Source organism: Mchenga conophoros, linkage group LG2 (genome assembly GCF_057382185.1).
Source record: "Mchenga conophoros isolate Kocher_MC1m ecotype Shallow Benthic linkage group LG2, M_conophoros_male_GT1.1, whole genome shotgun sequence".
NCBI classification, from domain to species: Eukaryota; Metazoa; Chordata; class Actinopteri; order Cichliformes; family Cichlidae; genus Mchenga; species Mchenga conophoros.
In genome coordinates this window covers 1,897,949-1,923,955 of record NC_140527.1, presented here as the reverse complement: position 1 = coordinate 1,923,955, position 26,007 = coordinate 1,897,949, and the positions used below count along the sequence as shown (strand labels likewise).

Here is a 26,007-nt window from a genome sequence, read left to right as displayed (position 1 = left end):
TACACTGTATTTATAGTATTGCACCAAAGAAGAAGAAGAAAAGAATGAGGAGGGGCTCTAACTGATAATGAACACAACTACAGGCTTGGAGGTCCTAAAAGTCAGGTATAAAAGGAGCAGTTTGGGGGTTTAGAACACATTTTGTGTAATTATAACAATGTGATTTATGACCCTGATACATGAGCTCTTTTGACAGTCTGATGTTTATTTATGAATGCAGAATTTCTTGAGCAGTCACCATGGAAACTTGATGCAGCTTCATGTTGTTAAATTAAAAGTAAACACTGTGTATTTTGCACTACACTCCACTAAACTTATCATATAAGTAAATAAAGTGTGGGTTAGGTCCCTCCTGTGGAAAGAGCCACACAAACCGATGGATCAGAAAAGACAAAGTCAGCTACAGCATGCCTTTTCATATTATGTGCCTGCTTATCTCCATTTCTGTACAGTAGATGGGAACTTTTGCAGTAAAGCAATGGCTTACAAACAGTGGACTGTGGACTAATGCAGACATCTGAAGCCTGACAGCAGCTGGTATATACACAGCTTTGGACAAACTGGCCCTTTAAACAGCCCAGAGGAAGAAGAGACCTCTCCGTTATCAGTGCAGCCTAAAGCACAATAATAATAATACTATTAATATTATTTTTAGAGCAATAATACCCCAAATAATGAAGTCATTAATTACACATTGGTCATGCTTCACAGCAGGTCAGGAGTGACCGATGAACGTGATGCTACATTACAGTCTGTCCTATGAGTTCAGCAGGAGGAGGTGAACCCACAGCTGGGACCAGTTCTCTAGTGGGTCCAGTATCATACTTGTGTTCATCCTGGTCTGAACCTGGTCAGAAGAACTAACTTCACTTTTGAAAATTCAATACTTATAAAAGGTAACCCCAGACAGTCTACAACGGCTGTTTTCTGTCCACCAAAGCAAATTTGATTGACGAGGTTTTTGTACCTTCACTTCTCCAAAAAGCAAATAAAGAGATTAAACAAAGATTTACTGACGACCGTCAGAATTGCCCGAGCTAACGTAGATCGCTTTATGCTCTTGAGTCAGGAGGGATAAGAGAAGTGACTGCACTGACTGCAATCTGCCGTCTACTGACATCTAATGGAGAGATTTATACACGTGAGAACTTTAATGGTACTTGAAAATAGGCCAGGATCTGCACTGCTTCAGCCTGAGCCTGTTCAGTCAGCACCGCCTGTGTAATATGAGAATAATAATAAACATGACTTTTCCTTCCTCTTCCATAAAAAAGGATGCTGCTCCATACTTACCTTTTTAGAGACTTTGATGTTGTTTGGCAGGATAATGGCATCGCACTGAAGTTTAGGTGTTCAAAATACACAATGACTGATTTTCATGTCAACAACTAAGTAAATATTCTGATGAAGAGCCACTAAAGGAAGTTTTTGGAGTAACTCTCAGCAGCAATGTGGACGTGAAATAGTTGGTAGACGTGTCATTAACCCTACGAGAAAAATCTTTAGTTCTATTCAGGTACAGAGACGTATTTAGGCTACAGGCAACAGTTTGATTCAAATACAATTTATTGTCAAAATGTTATAGTGCTGATCCGTGACTGCCTTTGTACAACTTTTACAAAGTGACTGCGAACATTGTGGAAGGATTCATAGCGTTTGATTGCTTGTGTGAATGTATTAAACAGGAAACCAGGAGCTGCAGAAACCCAGTAATGCTGAAGACGCATGCGTGTGCGTTTATTATTATGGCTCCAGGTTACATTTCAGGTCTTCTCAGCCCGCACTCGAACTCTGCGCTCCTCCAGTCACATGCTGTCATTACTTCCACGCTCACAGTTCAAATCTAGAGATGACAGCTTTCTCCATTGCTGCCCCGAAACAGTCGTCCCCCTTTCATGAAATCCTCTTCATCCTTGGAAGTCTTCAAATCCAATCTGAAGCCCCTCCTATTTTCCAAGGATCTCTCTGACACCTCTGTTATTGTGTTTCAGCTATTCTGCTCTTTTATCTCATTGGATGATGTTTGCATGTGTAGACACGTGTACGTGTAGTTTAAGTTCACATATGTGTGCTTGTGTGTGAATGTGTACATTTTTGTATATGTGCATATTTGCATGTACACATATTTTTTTACAAACATATACGGATGTCTCACTGTTTCTATGATGTTTTCATCTTATCTATTTTAATTCTTTTCACCATATCATCCCTCTGTTCAGCACTTTGGCCAACACTTGATGTCTTTTAAATGTGCTATATAAATAAAGATGACTTATATTTGCATCCGTGTGTCAGAGTGTGTGTTCTTACCTTTAATTTAGGACACGCACACACAGAGCATAGAGTGAACAGGGACTATTAAGCGTGTGGCCTGTGTGTATCTATGCCAGTGAAACTGGATCTGCTCATTTTGAATATTGAAAAATATCGTGACTTAAGAGAAACATAATAACTAAAACAGAGCAGAAACACGACAATTCAGCAGAAAAGTAACAACTTAAGCAGAAATATTGGAAAATGAGCAGCTGAAAAAAGCTGAATAAGTCAAATAACTCAAAACTACTTGTTGTTCAACTGTGAAAAACTGGCAGAAATGTTAAAAACGCACGAAAGAACAGCCAGCAGATACACACAATTAGAAATATGAGCACATATGGAAACACAAATGCACAGAGACACACAGGATGTCAGTCAACCACTCTGAATATTCAATTTGAATCTTCCTGGTTTTATGGATTCCCCTCGAACCAATGGCCATAATTTCCTAACCGTAGGGGCTGGAGCGGTCATTCTTAGACCGTTCTGTTCAGAGGAGATGGGGGCATCTTCAAGTGTTGATAGTTCATAATTAAAATATGAATTATTAAAGATATATGGCTTATAATGCACCATAACTGAGTAGAGTTGAACTGCCTTGACTTGCCCTCAAACAACGGTTTGTAAGTCTAAATCTATTTGGAGCATCGATATCATTCTTTCACTGTCACATACAGCAGGCTTTGGTGAACAGTTAAGGCAATATTTTCAGGTCTCAGGCACATTTCATACACTGTGCTCTGCAGACAGGCACACGGACCTTTCAGGTCTACAAAAAGTTTCAAATGAAAAGCTCACAGGTGTGTTTATTAACTCAGTGTTGCAGAATCACAGTGATTCATTAAAAACGTCTGCAGAAGTTGCAAACTTATGATTCATGTCATAAGTTATGATACACTGCTCTCCCCTACATAAGCTGCTTTTATAGATTAAAAGTATCAGCAATACTGGCCATACATTTACTTGGTATCACATCTATCCCACAATCTGCAGTACTGCACACACTAAGATCACAGTGGACAGATTCTGTCTCTATGCTGGGAACGTCTGTGTTTCCCGGGATCAGCTGTTGCAGATTGTTGGTGCATGGAGGGCTGGGGCCTCTTCTGCCCCCCCTAACGGAGACCACGTAGGTAGTCGGAGGCTGTAAGACAGCGGCTCTCTGGAGAAATCTGATACCTCAGGAGGATGACAGGATTCAACCAGAGAAGCTGCTTCATTATAAAGTCTGTGGTTTATAACTGAAAGCTATGATACACATAAACAGCCGTCCATGCACTTAAGTAGTGAGTGAGTATTCACTCCAGTGATGAGCTGTGAGAAAGAAACTGCACACACAGCGAGCGGGCGACCATAAGATTATTATTGCCAAGCAAGAACCTGCAGCTCGAGCAGGCTGAAGAAATCCTTTAATGCTGATGCAGGCTTCACAGTGTAGAAACGAGAACTCTAAGAAACAAAAGAGCAGAAGTCATGTATGAAACACAACACAGTTAACATGTGAAGCACTTAAAAGAAAACACAAATAAAACACTTCCAGTGAGGCGTGGCGATTTAAACATTGCCTGTACTGCTCAGCAGTTGTAATGGCATCAAGAATATCTGCACATAGTTCATAATTACAATTAGAATGAACATTTCTTTCACTAAACTCAAAGGTCTTCCTCAAAGTCACTCATTATAGAGCGACATCACTATTTTAATGCAGATGCTCTGATGTAGTAGGTCCAAATACAGGATGGTGGGTCACCCACCCTCCTGCTCCAACATGGTAGGAAAATTATACGGTAGAAAATGTTTATATTCATAACAATGTGAATTTTCTGCTTTAAATACTTTTATATATGTTTTTAAAATGGTCCCTCCACCCACTTTTAGTCCTTTTTCAGACATTGAAATCGGAGGAAATGTTCCAAAAATGTGCTGATTGGAAAGTGAATGATGCCGATCTTTGTTGCCATAGCACAGATTTGTCTGAGACATCATCGAGTGTCAGCCTGTGCCTCTAAGGAGCGTCCAGCGTCCTGTTCATTGTCCATTTCTATCATAATGCACGCACTGGGGTTAAATATTGAATAACAATGTTCTTCCCACAGAGTTCAGACTCAATACTGTTAATAACAGACAATCATAGGGTCCTGCTGTCCACACTGTTATAGTTCTTACAAAAATACAGGCTGAAACATACAGACAGGAGCAGCTAAGAGAAGAAGAAATGTGCTGAAACTGTCAGAAAGGAGATTTATTTGTTTCCACTTTACATGTGAGCAGCACAGCAAACACAGTGAAGCCAGTTAACCTCAAAGTGCACCAGTCACAGTGGACACAGGACAAAGCTTTGACTTTCATTACCATCAAACTTTGTTGGGATTTAACATTTACTTCAGCCTCCTTTAAATTTGATTCATGTGACATCAGGACAACATTCCAGGGAGAAGCGATCGAGCGGCGTCCCCCCGGTGTTTTATCCCACATCTCGTACTCAACGTTTCTTTCAGCCCAGAAAAGTTCATGTGATCATCGAAGATTTAAGCGTCAGCATCAAAATAAAAAAGAGCCAGATTTCAACCAGCTCCTAAGAATTTCAGGGACCTGTACAACCGTCACAATTTCAGTAAGAATCTTTCATGGTTTCATCAAATATGCTAAAGTCAGTCCAACATAAACTGGTCAGTTCTGAGGAAGCTCTGTGATTTCATATGGAATGGCTCGGGCTCGAGTATCACATCCAAGGTTGTGTCAGATAAGGAAGAGAAGTGGAAAACAGCAGGACACCTGCAGCCTGGTGATACAGGAGCAATAAAAGCTGCACACAGTGCTATCAATGATCACCAGCAGTTATCAAACTGAAGCTAGACACCCGGATGTTTCTTTCACAGCACATAACAACATTTTAAACTGCTACAGTTTCAGTTATGCACGGCGAGGTTTGTCGCACACCTAGATCACACAGCCTTATACAAACAGGAAGAGGCGTGCTCAGCTCCACCTTCTCTGAGGCTACCCTGTAAATGTCACACGTGCCTCACAAGGAAAGATCTCAGCTGCCACACTGAGAGTGGTGAAGGCAAACGTCCAGCCTGGCTCCAGTGGCTAGTGCAGGTTGGGATACTTCACGCAGAATCTGTCAAAGGCATCATATATGGCCTGTCTGGAAATGAAACAGGTAACGTTAACGTAGCAAAGCTGTCCATGACAAACAAATCATATACGTAAAAATGATGAAATGTGTGAAATACTGTGAGGGTGGCCCAACTCTAACATCAGATTAACCAGACAACAGCCACAGTTTAACGATCATTCTCAGACATGTTATCTGTCTATATGTACCACACCTGAACCAGGAAGTGCAGCTGTGACACTTCTACAAACAACTTTGGCTCCTGTGAACAATTTCTAGACTTTCTTTGAATTTGACGTCATATTTGGTACAGTGGAGACATCATTCAGGCATTGACATCTAGTCTAAATTCATATTCATAATGAAGGACGCTCTGTTACTAATGTCAACTTTCTGCTATAAAACAGCAACGTTTCAAAACTAGAGCTTGTAGAATAGAGCAGATAAATATGGATTGTGTGTATTCTCAGATTTAGCATGTTTTTGTGTGAGTATAGTTTAATTAGGCATAAATGAGAAACTTAAAAAACACCTTTTGGATCATTTTCAACACTATAACTTTACCTGAATATATTCTGTTTAAATAGGTATGCACTGATGTGTCCTCCTCTCAGATATCTGACTTCACAGCCTGGCCAGATCTCCTGCAGACTCAGGACTCCTGTTCGGGGCACATATGCATCCTCTTTGGCCTGGACAACAACGATGAGACTGGTATCTACAGGAACTGCAGCAGAGAGGGAAACACAGGGACATCTACACAACATTCTTTCACTTTTGTGCAAAACACATGCAAATCTTTTCTGCCAGAAGAGGGTGGTAGACACCGCAGGAACAGTGAGCTGTTAAACATGACTGAAGATCAGCTGGGTCCTCTGCAGTGACCTGTGCCTCCTCTCCTCTCACACCTTCTTGTATGAGCCAGGACGAAGCTCATCCTATTTCCCTCACAGTGTTCTAGCTTCACAATGACAATCCTGGAGAATGATTACAATCCCTGTGTCGTTCATTCAGCAGCAGAACTGATCTTCTGTGCCTTTTGATGGTGTATCAGTATCAAACATTCAATAAATCCTTTGAACACAATATTAAAAGTAAAAATAATCACGCTGGAGATTGTGTACTGTTCAAGTAACAGAGACAAAAGAGCTCGTAAGGAACTGTCTACATACGGCCCAAGGAGCGAGGACACAGGTGGGACAAGTCTCTATTTTAGCAACGAGCAGAAAACTGACACTTCCTGTGTAAAAGCAGATTAAACAAAGGCTCTACAGGTGCGAAAAAGACGGTGCTGAGTTTCTCTGATCTGAGGAGAACATCGTTTTTCATCAGCTTGTTGCGAGTCTCTTAATTCTTTCCACACTTGGCTGATATTCCTTCTATACGGTTTCAATTTTACAAGCCAACGCCCCCGTGGTGTCATTGTCCATCTTTCTGTTTTGGCGTCAGTAGTCTCACTCATTGTGCCATGCTCCAGTATCCACACTTTAATGGCAACAAACAAACCAGTATGACCATCACGACCTTCAATTCATCAAACGTCAGCAGCCAACGCTTTTATCACAGCATCAGCTCTTTAGTATCACCGCCAACTGTAACGACACCACCTGCAACCTTATTGGTCAAAACCATTTCTGACGGCTGTGATGTGCTGCTGACAACAACCATATACATTTGTGTTATATACTGGCATGTGTAGAATATACTTGTATATATATTTTGTAACTTTGTAATATGTTGTATTATCCAGTTACTGTTCTTCATGTCCGGGAGCAACTCTGACCACAGGGATTAATTCAGTGTTGTGATTCTTCGCTTGTTCTTCTTTAAGCAGAGGTGTAATCATTCACTGCAGCACTCACCAGAGAAGTTGGCCATGTGTGTGCACTCATCCATCACTGCCTTCATGAAACTTATAGATTCTTTGTGTAAAGATGGACGACAACATTCGGCGGGATCCGTCCTTCTCCCGTGTGCGTTATATCCACCAAGAGCTCTGAGGAGACAGAAGAAACGGTTTTATGTCCCTTAATAATGAAACATTCTCACTGGGGATAAGACTTGCTTATTCTTATTCCATTATCGATATCACTTTCACAGCTTCTTTGCATCCTTCGGTCAAATGTTTGTGGCTGTGGAACCTGCCTGCAGAAGCTTGGCACACTTGATCAAGTTATTATTTTCCCCACTGTATACTACAGTGCACTGTATACTGTAGTGCACTGTATACTGTAGTGCACTGTATACTGTAGTGCACTGTATACTATTAAGTTAATGCATTTCACATGTCTGACCCTTTTTCACATTTTCCTAGCAAAACAGGAAAATGGAAATGGCTCAAGACTTTTGCACGATACTGGACGTCCATGTTTGTTGATACTGTAACCATAACAGGTTTATACTGATGGAAAATTGCATGTTACTGTGCACTGTTTGAAACATGCAACAGATGCTCAACCAGATGTTCGACAGCAAGTCTTAAAACACCTGTACTCTTACAATGCAGCATTAATGTGTGATTACACACCAGTTTCAAATGTTATAAAAATTCCAACGCATCAGCAGGTGTAGTGATCGAACACTCACGTTGGCAGAGTTTCGAAGCTTGCTCCAACACTGCTCCCCAGCGACAACAGATGCTCTGCTCCGTCTGTGGCCCCACCACAGTCACGTCCTCCGTCCACTCTGCTGCACTGGCTCACTGACAGTTTGTGGTCTTCAGACAGCTCGTGGAAATGCTCGTCCACATTCGTTACAAGTTTGGGACCCATCTTAAAGGAATCAGCCTACCAGCAGTGGACACGCAGCAAAAGATGTAGTCATGCATGTGTTACACGTATGACACAAGACCAAAAACACAACAAGCACAGTTTCACACTTAACTTCTTCTTTTAGTAAACAAAGAAAAATTCAATCTTTGCAAAAAACATTTTACCAGCGTATTAGTGTGTGCAGAGGGAGTGATGAAAGGAAGACACGGGTACTTTCTCCAGTCAGTTGTACTCGTACAGTTGTGAAAGTAATCCGAGTAATATTCTGTACTCCTGTGAAACTGCAGGAACACTTACCCCACAGTACTCCAGCAGCTTGATGATCTCCTCTTCATACCGTGAATTAATTGCATATTGCTTCTCCAGCTGTGTCCAGTTCACTGCTTTACTCAGCACACCCTGCACACACACACACACACACACACACACACACACACACACATTTTTCAGTCATTAACTGTTCCTCCTGCTCAAGAAATGATCAAAATGCAGATAAACATACAACTTTAACCCCTGGAGGGTCCTAGAAAAATGCATACACTATCGGGCTTAGAGCCACAAATCGACCACGCCCAAAAAAGTGCTATAAAAAATTTATATATTAATATTTTATTCCACTTTAAAGTCTTCACCACAAATAAACTCCTGAAAGATCAATAAATGTCAGCTCAGCCAGACTCAGTATCAACAGTCTTATCTGATTTTGACAAACTGAAACAATTTGACTCCCAGTTTCAGCTGCACTCAGACTCTGAACCATGAATTTAACACTAGTATTGGATCAGTAACAGCAGCTTTGCAGGCAGAAACAGTATGAAAGCAATAATAAGTGAATGTGTCCTTATAGATGTACAGCAGGTAGAACTGCTCCTGACCGTGGTGAACACACTGGAGGCTGTGGACCAGGACAAACAGGGAATTAGAGGGATGGGTTTGGGCCAGTTGGTCACTGCCAGGGACGCCATCTGGACACAAAGACACACAAGTGACACACTTTAGAGAGATAACACTGGGCTTGCAAGTTTCTTTCCCCAAATGAAACCAAGATGCTGCTCTGTCCCACTTTACGAACTCGGAGGCTTGTTCTGTTGAAGTGGAAGCTTCCCCACCCCCAACATGAGCCCATTGGGTGGGGGACGTACTCTTTAACTTAAACTTAGATTCTCTCTCAAAGGTTTTATTAGGAAATGTAACAAAACCTGGAAATCATGTCTCTTACTGGTGGACACCATCACTTTACTTCCTGAGACTGAAGTGAACTGAGCGAGGCGACATCATAAGTTTGGTGTTTTTTTATTTGATCTTATTTTTACTTTATTTTTTTTTCTCCTTTTGTTTAGTTTGGTCCTTCTTGTTATGCTTGTTGTGTGTATGGGTGTGTATGGGTGTTGAGACTGGATCTCTGCGGCGTCTTGTCTCGTGTGGACCTGGTAGGGGGAGAATTCGGATGGGGCTTTGCTGTTGCTAACTTTGTATGTCGTGGCTGAAATCAATAAAACAAAGTTGGAATAAGATGCTGCTCTCTCGTATAACAAGATCGACAACTAAACATTTAGTGGTAAAATGTTATTTGACAAGTTTCTTTGACTCACATATCCTCCCATAGAGATGCCCGTCATTCCCAGGGGCCAGTATCCTTCTCTCTCCAGCCAGCGAAGCAGGACTGTTGATTCCAGGATCAAAGCCCCGCCCATCACAAACAGGTCCGACACATTTTTTAGACTGGATCGTCTAAAACACTCAAATGATATCTATATTCAATTTACGATACGTTCATTTGACCTTTGAGAAAAATCGAGCCGTGAAGTCTGTTTCTATAACAACATCCAACAGCTCAGTGCGTCTCACACAGTCTCGCTTTGTCAAATGAATCAGTTTAGAAACAAACGATGCTTGAAAACGACAGCCTTGCATTTAAAACGTAAATAAAGCCAACAGGTGTTTGAATCAGCCCATAAGTCTGATTTGGAAACATCGAAGACGTTTCTGCCTCTTTTCTCCTTCTTGTTGCAAACATGAAAACTAAATGAGAATCTTTGTCACAAAGTTAAAAATCACTTTTTTTAAATCGACTAAATTTTCCAAACTGGTTTTAATCGATCAAGTCAACTTACAGTTGGTCTCTGGGTTTTCGATAACCATGTGGAGCATCAGTCAAGGAACGTTCGTAGCAGACATTAAATAAAAACAACAACATGACACAGCTGTCTTCTAATCAGGTCACTGGATCGATTCCCAGCTCCTCTGATCTACAAGTGTCCTCGGGCAGGATCATGAATCGATGCATCCAAGTGCGTCTGTAACAGAAGTGCTCTATGAATACAGTGGGGCAAAAAAGTATTTAGTCAGCCACCGATTGTGCAAGTTCCCCCACTTAAAATGATGACAGAGGTCAGTAATTTGCACCAGAGATACACTTCAACTGTGAGAGACAGAATGTGAAAAAAAAATCCATGAATTCACATGGTAGGATTTGTAAAGAATTTATTCGTAAATTAGGGTGGAAAATAAGTATTTGGTCACCTCAAACAAGGAAAATCTCTGGCTCTCACAGACCTGTAACGTCTTCTGTAAGAAGCTTTTCTGTCCCCCACTCGTTACCTGTATGAATGGCACCTGTTTGAACTCATCATCTGTATAAAAGACACCTGTCCACAGCCTCAAACAGTCAGACTCCAAACTCCGCCATGGCCAAGACCAAAGAGCTTTCGAAGGACACCAGGAAAAGTATTGTAGACCTGCACCAGACTGGGAAGAGTGAATCTACAATAGGCAAGCAGCTTGGTGTGAAAAAATCAACTGTGGGAGCAATCATCAGAAAATGGAAGACATACAAGACCACTGATAATCTCCCTCGATCTGGGGCTCCACGCAAGATCTCATCCCGTGGGGTCAAAATGATCATGAGAACGGTGAGCAAAGATCCCAGAACCACACGGGGGGACCTGGTGAATGACCTGCAGAGAGCTGGGACCAAAGTAACAAAGGTCACCATCAGTAACACACTACAACGGCAGGGAATCAAATCCCGCAGTGCCAGACGTGTTCCGCTGCTGAAGCCAGTGCATGTCCAGGCCCGTCTGAAGTTTGCCAGAGAGCACATGGATGATACAGCAGAGGATTGGGAGAATGTCATGTGGTCAGATGAAACCAAAGTAGAACTTTTTGGTATAAACTCAACTCGTCGTGTTTGGAGGAAGAAGAATACTGAGTTGCATCCCAAGAACACCATACCTACTGTGAAGCATGGGGGTGGAAACATCATGCTATGGGGCTGTTTTTCTGCCAAGGGGACAGGACGACTGATCCGTGTTAAGGACAGAATGAATGGGGCCATGTATCGTGAGATTTTGAGCCAAAACCTCCTTCCATCAGTGAGAACTTTGAAGATGAAACGAGGCTGGGTCTTCCAACATGACAATGATCCAAAACACACCGCCCGGGCAACAAAGGAGTGGCTCCGTAAGAAGCATTTGAAAGTCCTGGAGTGGCCTAGCCAGTCTCCAGACCTCAACCCCATAGAAAATCTGTGGCGGGAGTTGAAAGTCCGTGTTGCTCGGTGACAGCCCCAAAACATCACTGCTCTCGAGAAGATCTGCATGGAGGAATGGGCCAAAATACCAGCTACTGTGTGTGCAAACCTGGTAAAGACCTATAGTAAACGTTTGACCTCTGTTATTGCCAACAAAGGTTATGTTACAAAGTATTGAGTTGTATTTTTGTTATTGACCAAATACTTATTTTCCACCCTGATTTACCAATAAATTCTTTACAAATCCTACCATGTGGATTCATGGATTTTTTTTTCACATTCTGTCTCTCACAGTTGAAGTGTACCTCTGGTGCAAATTACTGACCTCTGTCATCATTTTAGGTGGGGGAACTTGCACAATCGGTGGCTGACTAAATACTTTTTTGCCCCACTGTATGTGTCTGAACAGGTGGCTGGTAGTGCACACTCTGTTTACAAACAGGTTATTACGGGAACTTTCCACAGCATGTTCGTCATGTGCTTGTTTCATCAGCAGCAGCGGCGACAGCCATCGTACTGGTTTGTACACTCGCTGACTGAGTTTCCATGTTTGTCGTGAGTTTGTCGCAACTTTGAAAGAAAGTTAACAACAAACGATGTTGTTGTTGAAGACAACAGAAGGATATAATAAGGGTTCTCCAGAAGTAATGACGCCATTCCTGCCTCTTTGACCATGGGCCGAGCCATCAGGGTCCGCCGACGCCAGAAAAACTACAGGTCATAGAAACACAAGGACAGAAACAGCATTCCAAAGGTCATCATCACAGCTCCTGGATCCTACAGATTGTTGGGGTCAGTTTCCAGAGTTAACCACACACTTTGACACCATTTATTTATTAAATCTTCTCGTCTGACGCGTTTCTCTGCTTCACAGTAAATCTGGACCTTGAACCAAGTCTGCTGCTCAACTTCTGAGGATTTCTTGCAGTAATGTCAAAAACACAGCAGAAGTCTTAGGTCTGAGGAATCATCTGGTCCCTAACAGCTTCTATAATTATGCAAATATGACCTCAAATGAACAACAGCACTAAACATACGACACTCTTCTCTATAAGTCAGAGGACTGGAGTTGATCCGGGGTCTGGACTGTGACGGGTCATTTCAGCTCGTCTGTTACAGACTTGCTTCTGTGGATGGGATCATTGTTCTGCTGCATGAGCCAGCTGTGGTCAGGCTTCAGCTGCTGGACACACAGCCTCACATTTCAGTTAATGTTGTGGTATACAGAGGAGTGGGTGGTCCCGGGGTCTGTGTATCGATGCAGACACAGATCATCCCCCTCCACCTTTGTGCTCACTGTAATCGGTGGAGGCAGATGGCTGCTGGGTCTTTCCTCCTTGGTGTTAATCGACACCTTAATGCTCCAGACTAACAAACTGCTAAAGCCTACGTAGTTTTTCACCCACTCAATGATAAAATGCCACGTGAGGTTTGGATCACCTCGTTTTAGAACCACGGGGGCTCACTACGACATAAGCTGGGTTTCTTTGTGTCAGCTGACACAAGGCTTCCTTCCTCTGTGTGCATTCACATGAAGGGAGTTTGACCCCTTGGATCCAGTGAGCGCTGCCTGCTGCAGTTAGTGACATTATCAAAGCACACGGGATAGAGAACTGTAAACAACACGAACATATATAACAGTGCTGCTGCAAATAAAGACATGTGAGTCGGTCTTGCTGCAGAAAATATTAATTTTGTGATTTGATGATCACGAGCTCACGTCATATAAATTCTTTCTTTCACTGCTCGGTGCACTCTGAGAGCTGCTGAACATCAGAGCACATCGAAACCTTACAGGTTACTCTGTGTTTGGGACTCTGTCCTATAGCCTGATAATGGATGATATACTTGGTGATAAAAAGCTACTTTCTTTATATCCATGTGCTTTGTTTTACATGATTGTGGGAGGGAAGTGAACACTGCTCGTTGTTATTTCAAAGGAAAACAAGATTGTCAGTGGCCTTTACGGCCCACTTTGATCTTAGATGGTCTGGACCAGTCAAACTCCGCTTCTGTCAGTGTAAAGAAGTTACAACTACAACTGTTTTTCTACTTGATAAAGAAAAAGCTGCTGTGGCAAAGACAGAAATCCATCAGCACAACTCTGGACTTACATGGTTTTATTTTTTTGGTTTGGTATTGTAAGTATTTGTTTCAGCATTATGAGTTCTGTGGCGGCTGCCTGGGAGCACATTCATATTAAAATAAAGGTAAGAGTCTTACATGGTCTCCAGTCCCAGCTAAGTGGATACATACTGGTCTGTTCTTCTGCCATCTCTTAGGAACTATGAACTGGAACCTGGAACAACACAAACGATGAGAGCCGCAGGTCTACAGGCAGCATTCCCACAGCATAAGTAAATCCTCTTCAAACATTTTCAGCACAAACACAGCTTACATTTCAGCCCTAACGACTCATGTGGCTAGCTCCAAAGTCAGCAAATACAACCTCAGATGGAGCAGAACATGGCACATTAAACTATATCATTAATTAGGGCTGGGCCATATCACACCGTTCACGGTAATACCGGTGTAATGTTGGGCAACGATAGGAAAATGAAATATGGCGATAGAATGTGGGTAAAATGCGCATGCGCAGTGCCTTTGTTTACATACCCACATGGCGGCGACGCAGAATGAGAAGAGCGAAAGCAGATCGTTGAATGAAACGATGAAGCAGAACTGGTTTGTAAAAATGCTGCAGCTTCACTGGTGTGGAACTGGTTTAGCTTTCGTCCGTCAGATACACAACAAAGCACTATTTTTGGTAGCGCATGCTAGCGGGCCGTCGTTATTACCGTGTTGTTTGGAAAATACGGCGCACTTAAAATCAATCCTTTGATTGTTCTGAAAGTCGACAGAGCCCCTTATAATCCCGTGTGCCTTATGTATGAACTCTGGTCGTGTTTACTGACCTGGAAACGATTTTATGTGCACGGCGCTCGAAAATCTGTCAGATGTTTCAGTACGACTTTGCTGAGCTACGAAGCCGCACCGCTTGATGGATTGTCGGAGCATTACGGCTATCGTAGGCGGAGCCTCGCGGAGTGATACGTGCTGTGCTTCAACATAATGTTACCGTATTGTGTGTGTATAACCTCTTTTTAAGTTTTGTGGATGTTATACATGGTTATGCTGAGGATGTGTCGGCCAGTTTCCACTGGAAATGCCTTTTGGTTAAACTGTCAGCACGGATTTGCATTTGCACTGTTACATGTTTATATAACTTTAATGCACTTAAAAAAAGCTGCTTGTTTAAGTGAAAATACATTGATGGGTTTGTTTGTTTTTTGCACTAATAAAGTTGTAAAGTATTTTGTCTCGTGTCAATTATATCGTTATGGCAAGTTTTCAAATGTATATCGTGATAAATATTTTGGTCATATCGCCCTGCTCTATCTTTAATTATTTAATAGAAATTAAGGCAAATTGCAGAAACACTCTTATTGTTTGTATAGGAGTTAAGAACATTTAAAACACCAGTGCTAGTCAAAAGTTGCTACTTAAAGCAGCACAATGCAAACGTTCCTCTGTCAGGCCTCCTCTGTGGTTTGTTGGAAGTGAAGGTCTAGTATTGGAGGGTCTGGGCATCCATGCTGTTCAGGCAGTTATGAAGAGCAGCTGTTGCATTAATGACAATGCAGCAGCTTCTTGGTGTGAATCGAAGTGCACTCTGAAAACGACTCCTCCAAACGTGCTCCACTAGACTCCCAGTGTGCATATGGCTGTAGCACCTTTGCTCAGGTGTAATTCAGGTGTGGTGTAAACAAAAACTTTGAGCACGCCCACTGTCACCAAGCAACAATAATGATCATCTCCTCTTCCAAACACAGTGATGAGTTAAAATCCAGGAATCATGAGTGACACCTTTCAAACATGAAAGAATATTTGAAAACTGTAACTGGGGAGTGCATACACCCTGGACATTAATGGAAAACCAGTTCTTGGGATTCCTGTATTGCTCAGCATCTGGGATGGAGCGACGTTTTGTGGTTCCACTGATGCAGCCGATGACTCCTGGAAAGTTCCCAAATTCATAGAACTTGTAATTAACTCAGGTTTCAGCATCTGGGAAGTTTATGTTCTGTCTTCTCAATCCACAAATGGTCCTGCACACAGTGAACGACACTGTTGGTTCACCGAGCCCACATAAACCCCCAGCTTCTCTGTGGAAGGTGCCAAAAGACACAAAGTTAAGAGCACCTGCAGACTTACTGGACTTACTGGGTGAAAGACTGGGTTCCAAAATGAAGTGATCTCCACATCATTTACTTTATGCATTCGAAACGAGCTCGAAAACTGATGTCATCAAAAAGCTTCAGTGGATGACTTCTGTCAGCAATTTGTCTAGCAGACGGTTTTCATTGATCATCTCTGAGATTCTCCAAGTAACCCATGTTATTCACCAAACAACATGAACTCTGAAGTTAAACCTGCCTGCTGGGACGTTCTATTTAAACTTCAGTTTATGCCTGGACTAGCTCTGATCTCCCTCCAGTAAACAAGCGTAGTTTAGTCAGGAATAGGCTTAGTCTGGCACTGTTTATACCGTGACTGAGGAAGCAGATTTCTGTTAGTCTGCATTGGCTGTTTAAATCTAGGACTAGCTTTAATCTCTGTCTGGGAACCCGCCCCTATAGAGCGCCTCAAGTGCTCAGGTAGAGTAGATAAGCACTAGATAAGAACCAGTCCATTTACGGCTGCTATAAACAAGAATGGGTCGCTCTCAGGAGCTCAGTGACTTCCACCAAAGCACCGTGACAGGATGTCACCTGTGCAACGAGTCGCTGCCATAGATTTCACAGTCAGCTGTTAGTGGTATTATAACAAAATGGAGCCATGAGGAGGATGGCTGGGTACCATTACACAGCAGGGTCAGCTTCAGCTGAATTTTTGTTAAATAAATAACGACGCTGTAATTTCTGCACATCTGAGGTTGTATTTACCTGATTTGAAAAAGTGGTAAGAACAAGATGTTTTTAACCATGTGCTGATATGCAAAACCTCAGACGTGACAGAGGGTATATGTGTCACGAGTTCAAGAAGTTTGAGGGTAACAATGCTGGAGAAAAGAAGGAAAACTAAACCGAACATTATGTTGCATCATTTTCTTGTTCCTGTTTTTATCTCGTCTTTCTCTAGCTGGTCATTGCATGCGTCTGCCACCCTGAGCTTATTTTCCTGTAACTATAACAGAAAATATTCATAAAAAAAGGTTATTCAATGAATGTTTCAAGTTTAAAACAATAACTGAATAACTTTATTTTAAAACCCCGTCTGTATGTTTGAAAGACCCTAAACCAGCATCCACTTGGCCCTCTGGACAAAGCACCGCATCAAACTCGGAAACAACCCATTCTCCTGTCTATTCTCTGTCTCCTTTCATTGCAGTGGCAAACAACAGCACCTCTTGTACCTGGCCTTTACAGCCTCTTGTGGCAGGATCCCAGGAACCAAATGCTCCAGAGGAGAGATAAAGAAGCCCTCTTGGACATGACAGTCAGCAAGCTCCTCTGTCTGCACACAAACACACAAATAATAACTAATAATACAAAAACAAAACAGCACAAGAAGGAAAAGAGAGGAAATAAATGATGTACCTTGTTTATATAAACGGGATAGTCCTGAGGAACCAGAGACTTGCACTTCTCTCTGTCTCCAATTATCTTTCGAAACTCAAAGATTCTACAAAACAAACAGACACATCAGTTTGCAGCTGAGGACGTGCTGATCTCATCCACGACCTGCTCACTGTAAGCTGGAGGTTACCACCTGATGAAGTGCGGGCGAAGGCAGCTCGACCACCACTAGCTCTAGGAAATCACATGATAGGGCGGGGCCGGGTTTCACAATGACCTCACCCTGGCTGATTGTGAGCCACACCCGTTTTCACGCCTTGGCTCGTGTGATTGGGTAGAGGATCAAGAGGGGGTCCATGACCCTCTTGGGGGGTCTCACTAATTTAGAAGATCATTTAGCCTAGAACAATATAAAATAATGATAAACCAACAATTATAGAAAAAAAGCTAAGACACCTTCCTGTTCATCACTGACTGAAGAACCAACCCCAGCTGCCTTACATAAGACTGACACTGACTGATCCAGAGTTAACTTCAACTATCACTTCCTCCAAACCATCAAGTCTATTAGATTCAATTCTAAGCTGCCCAAATAAGTACTACCATTAATTAATGCTTCAGTCTTAAATATGATCAGTCTATGCCACTGATGGGCTACAAACCTTTAAGGTGGTAGTAATTAAACTGTGCATTACTCCTCCCAGCTCTCTTAGCTAATTATAGGCCAATCCTTCCTTTTAATTTCCAAAACTCTTGAAAGAGCAGCTGTGTGTCTGTAAAGCAGTTAACTGGTCATCAGCTACAGTACTGCAGAGAAACTCAGGGTTGTTCTTCAATGCGTGATGAGCAGGAAAATGCCCTAGCTGTGCAGAGGGCTGTTTGTACAGCAACAAACTCTTTTTCCAGGCTGAATGAAGATCTTCTAAATTACTAAGACACCATTTCTTCTCAAGCTTATGAGTCAGCTGCTTTACGATGTGTGTTTAAGACATAAGAGAGTCAAGTACTTGTGATTTGAGGTTTTGTTTTTGGGTCAGCATATCCAGAGTCGTACACAGTGAGGATGTAAGTCTATTAACGAGATGATCAACCTGTGTGGAGGGTTTGGGTACTGTGTGGTGCACAGTACTGAAGAGCATGACAGAGGAGGAATTATGTCCTTAAACTTAGTTATAACACTTTTCAAGACATACTGTCAGTTAATGTATTCCCAAATGCTGTGTAATCCGTTATTGTAACTTTAAAGAATGATTTCATCTGACCTGAGTACTAAATCAGAAAAGTCTGAGTACAGGGTGGGTCATTCATATGGATACAGCGTAATAACATGGGAATGGTTGGTGATATTAAAGTCCTGTTTGTGGCACATTAGTATATGTGAGGGGCAAACTCCTCAAGATGGGCGGTGACCATGGTGGCCATTTAGAAGTCGGCCATCTTGGATACAACTTTAGTTTTTTTCAATAGGGAGAGGGCCATGTGACACATCAAACTTATTGGTAATGTCACAACAATGGTGTGCTTGGTTTCAACGTAACTTTATTCTTTCATGAGTTATTTACAAGTTTCTCTTTGTTCACAGCCATTGACATGTCGAAGAGGTTAACACGTGAGGATTGAAATTGTGTTGATATCTGGTGAACGCAGTAACCGGGTCATTGCAGCAGATTTCAATGCAAGACCCCCTACGAGACCACCCATCTCCCATGCTACAGTTAGCAAACTGCTTGCTCGTGAAACTGGTTCAGTGTTGGATTTGCCAAAATGTGGACGCAAGAAAACTGTCACTGATGAAGAAACATCAGTGGCTGTCCTAGCTTCATTCAGCAAGAGCCCACAGCGTAGCACTCGCCGCATGTCACTGGAGAGTGGCATTAGTCGAACATCCCTTCGGCGGATATCAGCTACTCACAAATGGCACCCTTACAAACTCCAGCTGCTGCAGCATCTCAGCGAGGATGACCCAGATCGGCCACAGAATTTGCAGAATGGGCAAAACAAAAACTGGAACAGGACCCTCAGTTCACGCAGAAGATTTTGTTCAGTGATGAGACAAACTTTTATGTGAATGGTGTTAACAAACAAAACCACCGCTATTGGTCTGACACTAACCCACACTGGATGGATCCCTCCAAGACTGTTGGAACAACAAAGTGATGGTTTGGTGTGGTATATGGGGAACAACGATAGTGGGTCCATTCTTCATCAATGGAAACCTCAAGGCCACTGGATATTTGAAATTGCTACATGATGATGTGTTTCCCTCTTTATGCACTGAAGCTGGCACGTTCCCTGAGTTTTTCCAGCAAGATGGTGCACCACCACATTATGGGTGCAGGTCCGAGCATTCCTAGATGAACAGTTTCCTGGAAAGTGGATTGGTCGTCGTGGGCCAGTTGAATGGCCCACAAGGTCTCGCGATCTGACCCCCTTAGACTTTTATCTTTGGGGTCATCTGAAGGCAATTGTCTATGGTGTGAAGATACGAGATGTGCAGCACCTGAAACTACGGATACTGGATGCCTGTGCTGGCATTTCTCCTGCGGTGTTGCTATCAGTGTGTGAAGAGTGGGAGAAGAGGGTTGCATTGACAATCCAACACAATGGCAGCACATTGAACACATTTTATGAGTGGTCAGAAACTTGTAAATAACTCATGAAAGAATAAAGTTACGTTGAAACCAAGCACACCATTGTTGTTCTTGTGACATTACCAATAAGTGTGATGTGTCACATGGCCCTCTTCCTATTGAAAAAACAAAAGTTGTATCCAAGATGGCCGACTTCTACATGGCCACCATGGTCACCACCCATCTTGAGGAGTTTGCCCCCTCACATATACTAATGTGCCACAAACAGGACTTTAGTATCACCAACCATTCCCATGTTATTACAGTGTATCTGTATCCATAGAAATGGCCCACCCTGTAGAGTAAAGTGGGCATCTACAATTCCACCCCTCAGGCAGGAGGCTCCGGTCCATTCGCACCAGAACCTCTCGCCATAAGAACAGTTTCTTCCCCTCTGCTGTTGGACACATGAACAATAACCGTATGACTGTTCCCACCACTAACACATGACCCTACGCTGTGTTCACTGCATCATTCCATGTTTGGCACTGATCACCACCTGCACTCATGTATATATCTATCTACTTAGCACTTTTAATTTTTATGTTTATTTAAGCGTAATTTATGACAGTATGTTTGCACTAAGTACCGCAGCAATTTCCTAATGTTGTAAACCTGCTCAACATTTGGCAATAAAACCCTTTCTGATTCTGATATCACAAAGAATCAACTTTTCTTCTGTGGTTGGCTTCACTGTGTGGTTGAATTTAGCACAACTGCAGTACTCCCCGACAGGACACTTGCGCTGCACTTGCTAAACGCAGGCGGGAAACAGTTATTGTTTGGTGCACGTACAGAAAACATTGGGTTTCAGAGCGCAGTGCATGCCCCGTCCTATGTGAAAGGGCCATGACAAAATGCTTCATACCTCTTGAGGTCTTCGGGCTTCCCCCATCCCCCAATAAAGAGTTTGGTGAGGAGCAGCCTTCGGTAGAATACATCCAGTCGGCTCACACCCATGGACCAGCCCCTGGCATCTACAAAGAGAAGGACATGCTTTATTCTGAAAGTGCTTACTTCCTGTAGGATTGTTAAGAACAGAAAATAACAAAAAAAAGTCAGATGCTAATACATCTTTGTTTGACAACTGAGCAATATACCTCCCCCAAAAAAGGTTAAACGAGTCGCTCTACGAGCACCGATTCCTTTGAGTCAGTCGTGTTCTGTCAGGACAAGCAAGGCAGGAAGTGCTTGAATGTCCAATGTAAAGATGAGGATACATGAAGACAAAGGAAATTTCAGATCTCACAGGAAACAGTAGTTTGCATCTGTTTTAAAAGCGTGTCTTTCTCACAGTGATAACGGCTGGAGCTCAGTAAGCTCAGAGGCCAGCAGTGTTTTTCTGGTGGTTTGTGCATGTACATTATGGATAAACCACTGGTCTATGACAGTAAACTGATGGGAGAGCAACCTGCGAGACAAGCTGCCAATGGGTCTGCTTTCACTGTCCTGAGATCAGTTAGGACTAGTGCTTGGTATGGAAAAAAGCTAGCATTAGCAAGTAAATAAGCTTTAGTGATTTAGCATCGTAATAGACAAGTTTCTGTTTGCTAACCACTTGGCCAACATGATGCTAAAGGGTGAAAACGTTGCTAACTCCATTAGCTGACCATTATCGAACGTTGGGTCTAATAACACTGGAACACTGAACAGCTGCTTGAGCACCACTTACATGCCAACACTCCTAATTCTGTTTTTTATTCCTATTTTAATGTCTCCTTGAATATACAGACAGCTAACCATGTCTGCTCAAACCTTTTAATTCAGGTTATTATATTGTTAATAATCATTTTTGAAAAATCAAGACTGATTTAGGATATTTTCAGTGGAAAATACATTGAGGTTCAGACTCTGCCAGCATTTAATGGCTGAATGTTAACTTGTGAACAAATTCAACATAAACAGTTGAGCATCCTGTATTTAACAACTCGCTCTGAAACACATTTCATCCCACTTAAGTCTTAAAATAACTTCAGCCTAGTCTTCACTCAAACATGTGCCAGTTCCCTAATGTGACAGACCTTTTCTCAATCAGTGTGACTGATTACAGCATGAATGACGACTGCAGGAAAACTGGCTGACATAAGCATGATCATCTACTGAGGCAGGGTTAGAAAGATGGAGACAAAACATTTTATTCTTAAAGTCTCTGTCCATATGAGTGAATTATTGTAAAAGCAGTTATGTTAAGTACAAAAAAAGCAAACCAGATATAACAAAATAACAAACTGTGCACTTTGGCAGTGACTTTATGAATGAGGAAAGAGTGTCAGAGAGCTGGTTGAGGTGCAGCAGGAAGGGATAAGTCAGGAAGAAAATCTGCCAGCGAGCATGTTACGTTCACATAGTCTGTCAGCCACCACCTCACAGTTAACAGACTCATTTTTAGCCATCTTCCTGGAATAGGGCGCAGATCTCAGTCCAACAGAGTACATTTAAGATGTGACAGAACAGAGCTGCCGAGTAATCTGAAGGATGATGCAGATCTCCCATTACACTACTCTGATGAAACGTATCACATTTCTCTTCATAAAGTGATATTTCCCCGGTTGGTTGCATTGCCATTTGAAACTGAGCAGATATAAGAACATAAACAAATTTATATATTTCATGTGACTTCTCAACTCTAGCTCTTCTCGCGAGATTTGACAACACTGACATGAGCAGAGGTCGTCAGGGAGGTCTGGCGGCTGACTTGACCTAAAGCTTGATTAGTGCACATTTCTAACAGTGAGCCTTCAGAGGAAATACTTCCTCCACATACTCGGATCACGACGGCGCTTTAGTTTTATGACAGAAACAAATCAGAACAAAGCTGTCAGTGATGTGCGGTACAATGACGGGGTGACTCGTAATTTCCATTTCCACGCATAATCATCACCTTGTTACAGCATAAAACGCTATATCGTCTTCCACTGGTCGCTGTGGGTAGTAACTGTAATAACAACAACACGCTGACAATATAACGCAGAGACCAGCTGTACGACGGACACCGCCACGCGTTTCAACTTGCTGCTAGCTGTAAGTTAGCAAACTTCGCCTTAGTCATTCATTAGCGAGTTTCAAACCATGCAAACACAGAGAGAAACAACAGCACTACCTCAGTCTGTACCCGAACGTATATCTCTGGCTTTGCTCGCACGGCTAGTTGAGCTAAGGAAGGCAAATATAGTGACTTCGTCAAGCTACTGGGAGGAATGGTCGCAATTTAAAGGAAAAAACGGTCGGAACTTCCGGTGTTCCAGATTAACCGGTTTTCACGTTATCTGGTGTTTGTTAACGGTACAACCTGTCAGAACAAGCTCCAAGTTTCAGATTCGCCACATTTTCAGACATTTTCGGAAGAAATTGAATTTTAAAAGACGCGTGTTTAGTTCAGAGTATCAAACATGACTTTTTAAAGATAGAAATATTTTTTTTTAAAATCTGTAAGATCATTATTATTATTATCGATAAAATGAAATAAAAAATAAGCGACTGTTCCCCGGACGACAACGGAATATTTTACAAGCCATTTTCATCAGCGGGTTAATTACTTTCTTGCCTTATTTCTTATATCCGTTTTTTGTGGCAGCAACAGACACGGCTGCCGGGTAGAAGCAGCATGCTGACTGGCCACACTTCCAGCTCCTCCCCTGGCTTAGGAGGGACGAATAACTGAATCCATCTTTTTTATTATAAATTTATTTTGCCCGAAAAGCCAGAATCTCAGGTTAAACCTCACAAAATTTCAACAACCACCAAACAGCTAAAACCGTAAATGAGAGCAGAAACACGGATTCTGCACAAAGACGTAAACAGCATCAGGATCAGTGAGATGTCCCACAGGCACGGACACTGTTTCGGCGGGCCCGCGCTTTGTGTTTGCGCCCTTTTTGCGCTGATTCTGAGCTGCAGGTTTTATCTCTCTCCAACCAAAATTCACCAAACCAGCAGCAAAAGAAGCAGCAAACTGCGCTTCACATTTGATCAGCATCGTCATGAATTCACTCTGACTTTCGCTGTTTTGCTTCCACCACACTTCATGCACAGCTCTCTCTCTCTCTGTACTTCAAGAACAGTTTCCGTCTAAAAATCTGTTTTCTGCATTATTCGCTTGCTTGTTACGCACAAGTCTACCGTTGTTTGCAGCGCTGTGGGCCGCTGTTTTTTTACTTTTACTTACTTCCGAAAAGAAAACCTCATTTCTGCTGTTCAATACTGAACAAATTTAAACTTTTTAAAATTATGCAAAATTGCAAAACACTCAGCTGTGTCTCCAATCAAACCGCTGTAACTTTGCTCTGCTTCACTTCAGCAGCATCAGGTAATGTTCATATGTTGATTAATGGTTTTCTTTCGTTTTTTGATCTACTGCAGAATATTTTTATAAAATCCCAGAACAGGAAAATCACCTTCATGTTTTTCTGTGTTTTATCTTCAGCTACTTTGACACAAAGGCCTCTGCTGTGATGCTCACAGCTCTGATAAAGTCTGGCAAGTGTCAGCTTCCTTTTTATAGATATAAAAATGTGGAAATGTACTGATGCTGTAGCGGGAGACTACTGTACCCATAAGGCTGTGTGTGTGTATGTGTGTGTGTGTGTGTGTGTGTGTGTGTGGGGGGGGGGGGGGGGGGGGTACTTCCGGGAAACGAAGTAAAGTTGGTGAACTTCACCCGAACGTGCTGAGTCCAGTAGTGATGGGATTTCCGGCTCTTTTTAGAGAACCGGCTCTGCAGGTTGTTTTGTTGCTTTAATTCATTTATTATTAACAATAATATAAAATTATGCACAAAAGGAATTACTAATGTAAAAAAAAGTATTTTTATTTATATATGTTTATATATAAATATATGTGGTGGCCCCTAGAGACAAAACACGTACAAACTTCAAAACACATTTCTAGCTTGAACTGAACTTCCAAAACAGAGCTACCTAGATCAGCGGTCCCCAACCCCCGGGCCTCGGACCGGTACCGGTCCGTGAGTCGTTTGGTACCGGGCCGCGAGAGTTGAGGCTCAGGTGTGAAATGTGTGGTTTTCAGGGTTTTTATCGGTTTTCAGCGTTATTTTGTTATCTTTTTATCGTTTACTCGGTTTTCCTGGGTCTTTTCAGTGTGTTATGAATAAATCTTCTTTTTTTCGGTACCGGTACTAGTTTTATTTTGTTGTGTTTACACCTTAAAGGCCGGTCCGTGAAAATATTGTCGGGCATAAACCGGTCCGTGGCGCAAAAAAGGTTGGAGACCGCTGACCTAGATCACGTAAATTACACAATTGAAAGCATGAAAGCATATGTGTATTGTTTGTGTATTCATGCACAAGCATTCATATATATTCAAATCATTAAAAAAAAAAGTTCATTTACCTGTTACTACCACACACCAAATCTGGTCGTGGTACTTGCTGAACTGAGACAGAGTCAGGACAGAAGGTGTGGATTACTACTGAAGGAACCACTGGAGCAGTAGTTGGACCTGCCAGTGCTCCCAGATCTACAGACGGGTTTTCTAAGGAGAGGAGCCACCTCACATCAACAGGGACTGTTACCAGATCTGGTCGAGTGGTGAGACCTCCTGTAAGATTGGATGTGTAATTCTCTGAAGGCATCCATTCATGGCCTATTCAAAGCTGGCTTAGGCTGTTAGAGATGTTTACAGTTGTGTGTTTCGTTTAAATGTAAGTGAACAAGTGAGGGATGTGTATCATTTTAACGTTTGATAATGCTCTGCACTCCTGTTCTTGTGAGCTGAGTGAGTCATTATGAAGTGTGTCTTTAGCTAAAAGGAGGAGGTGTAGCGGGAGACTACTGTACCCATGTGTGTGTGTGTGTGTGGGGGGGGTACTTCCGGGAAACGAAGTAAAGTTGGTGAACTTCACTCGAACTGCTGAGTCCAGTGTCTTCATTATACAGATGCATGATCTAAATTATAATATTGCTGACTGAGGCCAAATTTCCCCAAATCGAATCGAATCATGGATTGAATCGATTCGGGCAAGGGCGTCGATTTGGCATGGACGGAAGGGACATGTCCCCACCAATATCCAGCGATTATTGAATTGTCCCCACCAATAATT

General features: G+C 42.3%; 1 protein-coding gene across 3 annotated transcripts; it reads right to left on the bottom strand.

Moving 5' to 3' along the window:
- Positions 1-3,708: 3,708 nt before the first annotated feature.
- Positions 3,709-23,205, bottom strand: abhd18 (abhydrolase domain containing 18). Of its 3 annotated transcripts, none has more exons than XM_085282521.1 (14): positions 23,050-23,205; positions 20,818-20,926; positions 17,341-17,425; positions 17,157-17,257; positions 13,964-14,039; positions 12,367-12,451; positions 10,323-10,350; positions 9,801-9,939; positions 9,084-9,173; positions 8,506-8,607; positions 8,024-8,223; positions 7,300-7,433; positions 6,002-6,164; positions 3,709-5,467 (listed from the first exon to the last, which is right to left on the bottom strand). In XM_085282521.1, exons 2-14 carry the CDS (start codon positions 20,907-20,909, stop codon positions 5,410-5,412), a joined length of 1,353 nt encoding a protein of 450 aa, XP_085138647.1. In that variant the 5' UTR covers positions 20,910-20,926; positions 23,050-23,205; the 3' UTR covers positions 3,709-5,409. The 3 variants fall into 3 exon arrangements, with proteins under 3 accessions (XP_085138647.1, XP_085138654.1, XP_085138663.1); XM_085282528.1 differs by having other exon boundaries at positions 3,709-5,463; XM_085282537.1 differs by lacking the exons at positions 9,801-9,939; positions 10,323-10,350; positions 12,367-12,451 and having other exon boundaries at positions 23,050-23,204.
- Between the last annotated feature and the right edge of the window lie 2,802 nt (positions 23,206-26,007).

What these genes read in the sequence shown, in the direction of transcription:
- abhd18 (XM_085282521.1), bottom strand. Translation starts at nt 20,909, where the DNA reads ATGGGTGTGAGCCGACTGGATGTATTCTACCGAAGGCTGCTCCTCACC. An exon ending in ACTTCTGGAGAACCCTTATT is followed by an intron (nt 10,351 to 12,366) that starts ATATCCTTCTGT and finishes CTGATGCTCCAC; the next exon opens with ATGGTTATCGAAAACCCAGA. An exon ending in ACACATGGCCAACTTCTCTG is followed by an intron (nt 6,165 to 7,299) that starts GTGAGTGCTGCA and finishes TCTCTGCTGCAG; the next exon opens with TTCCTGTAGATACCAGTCTC.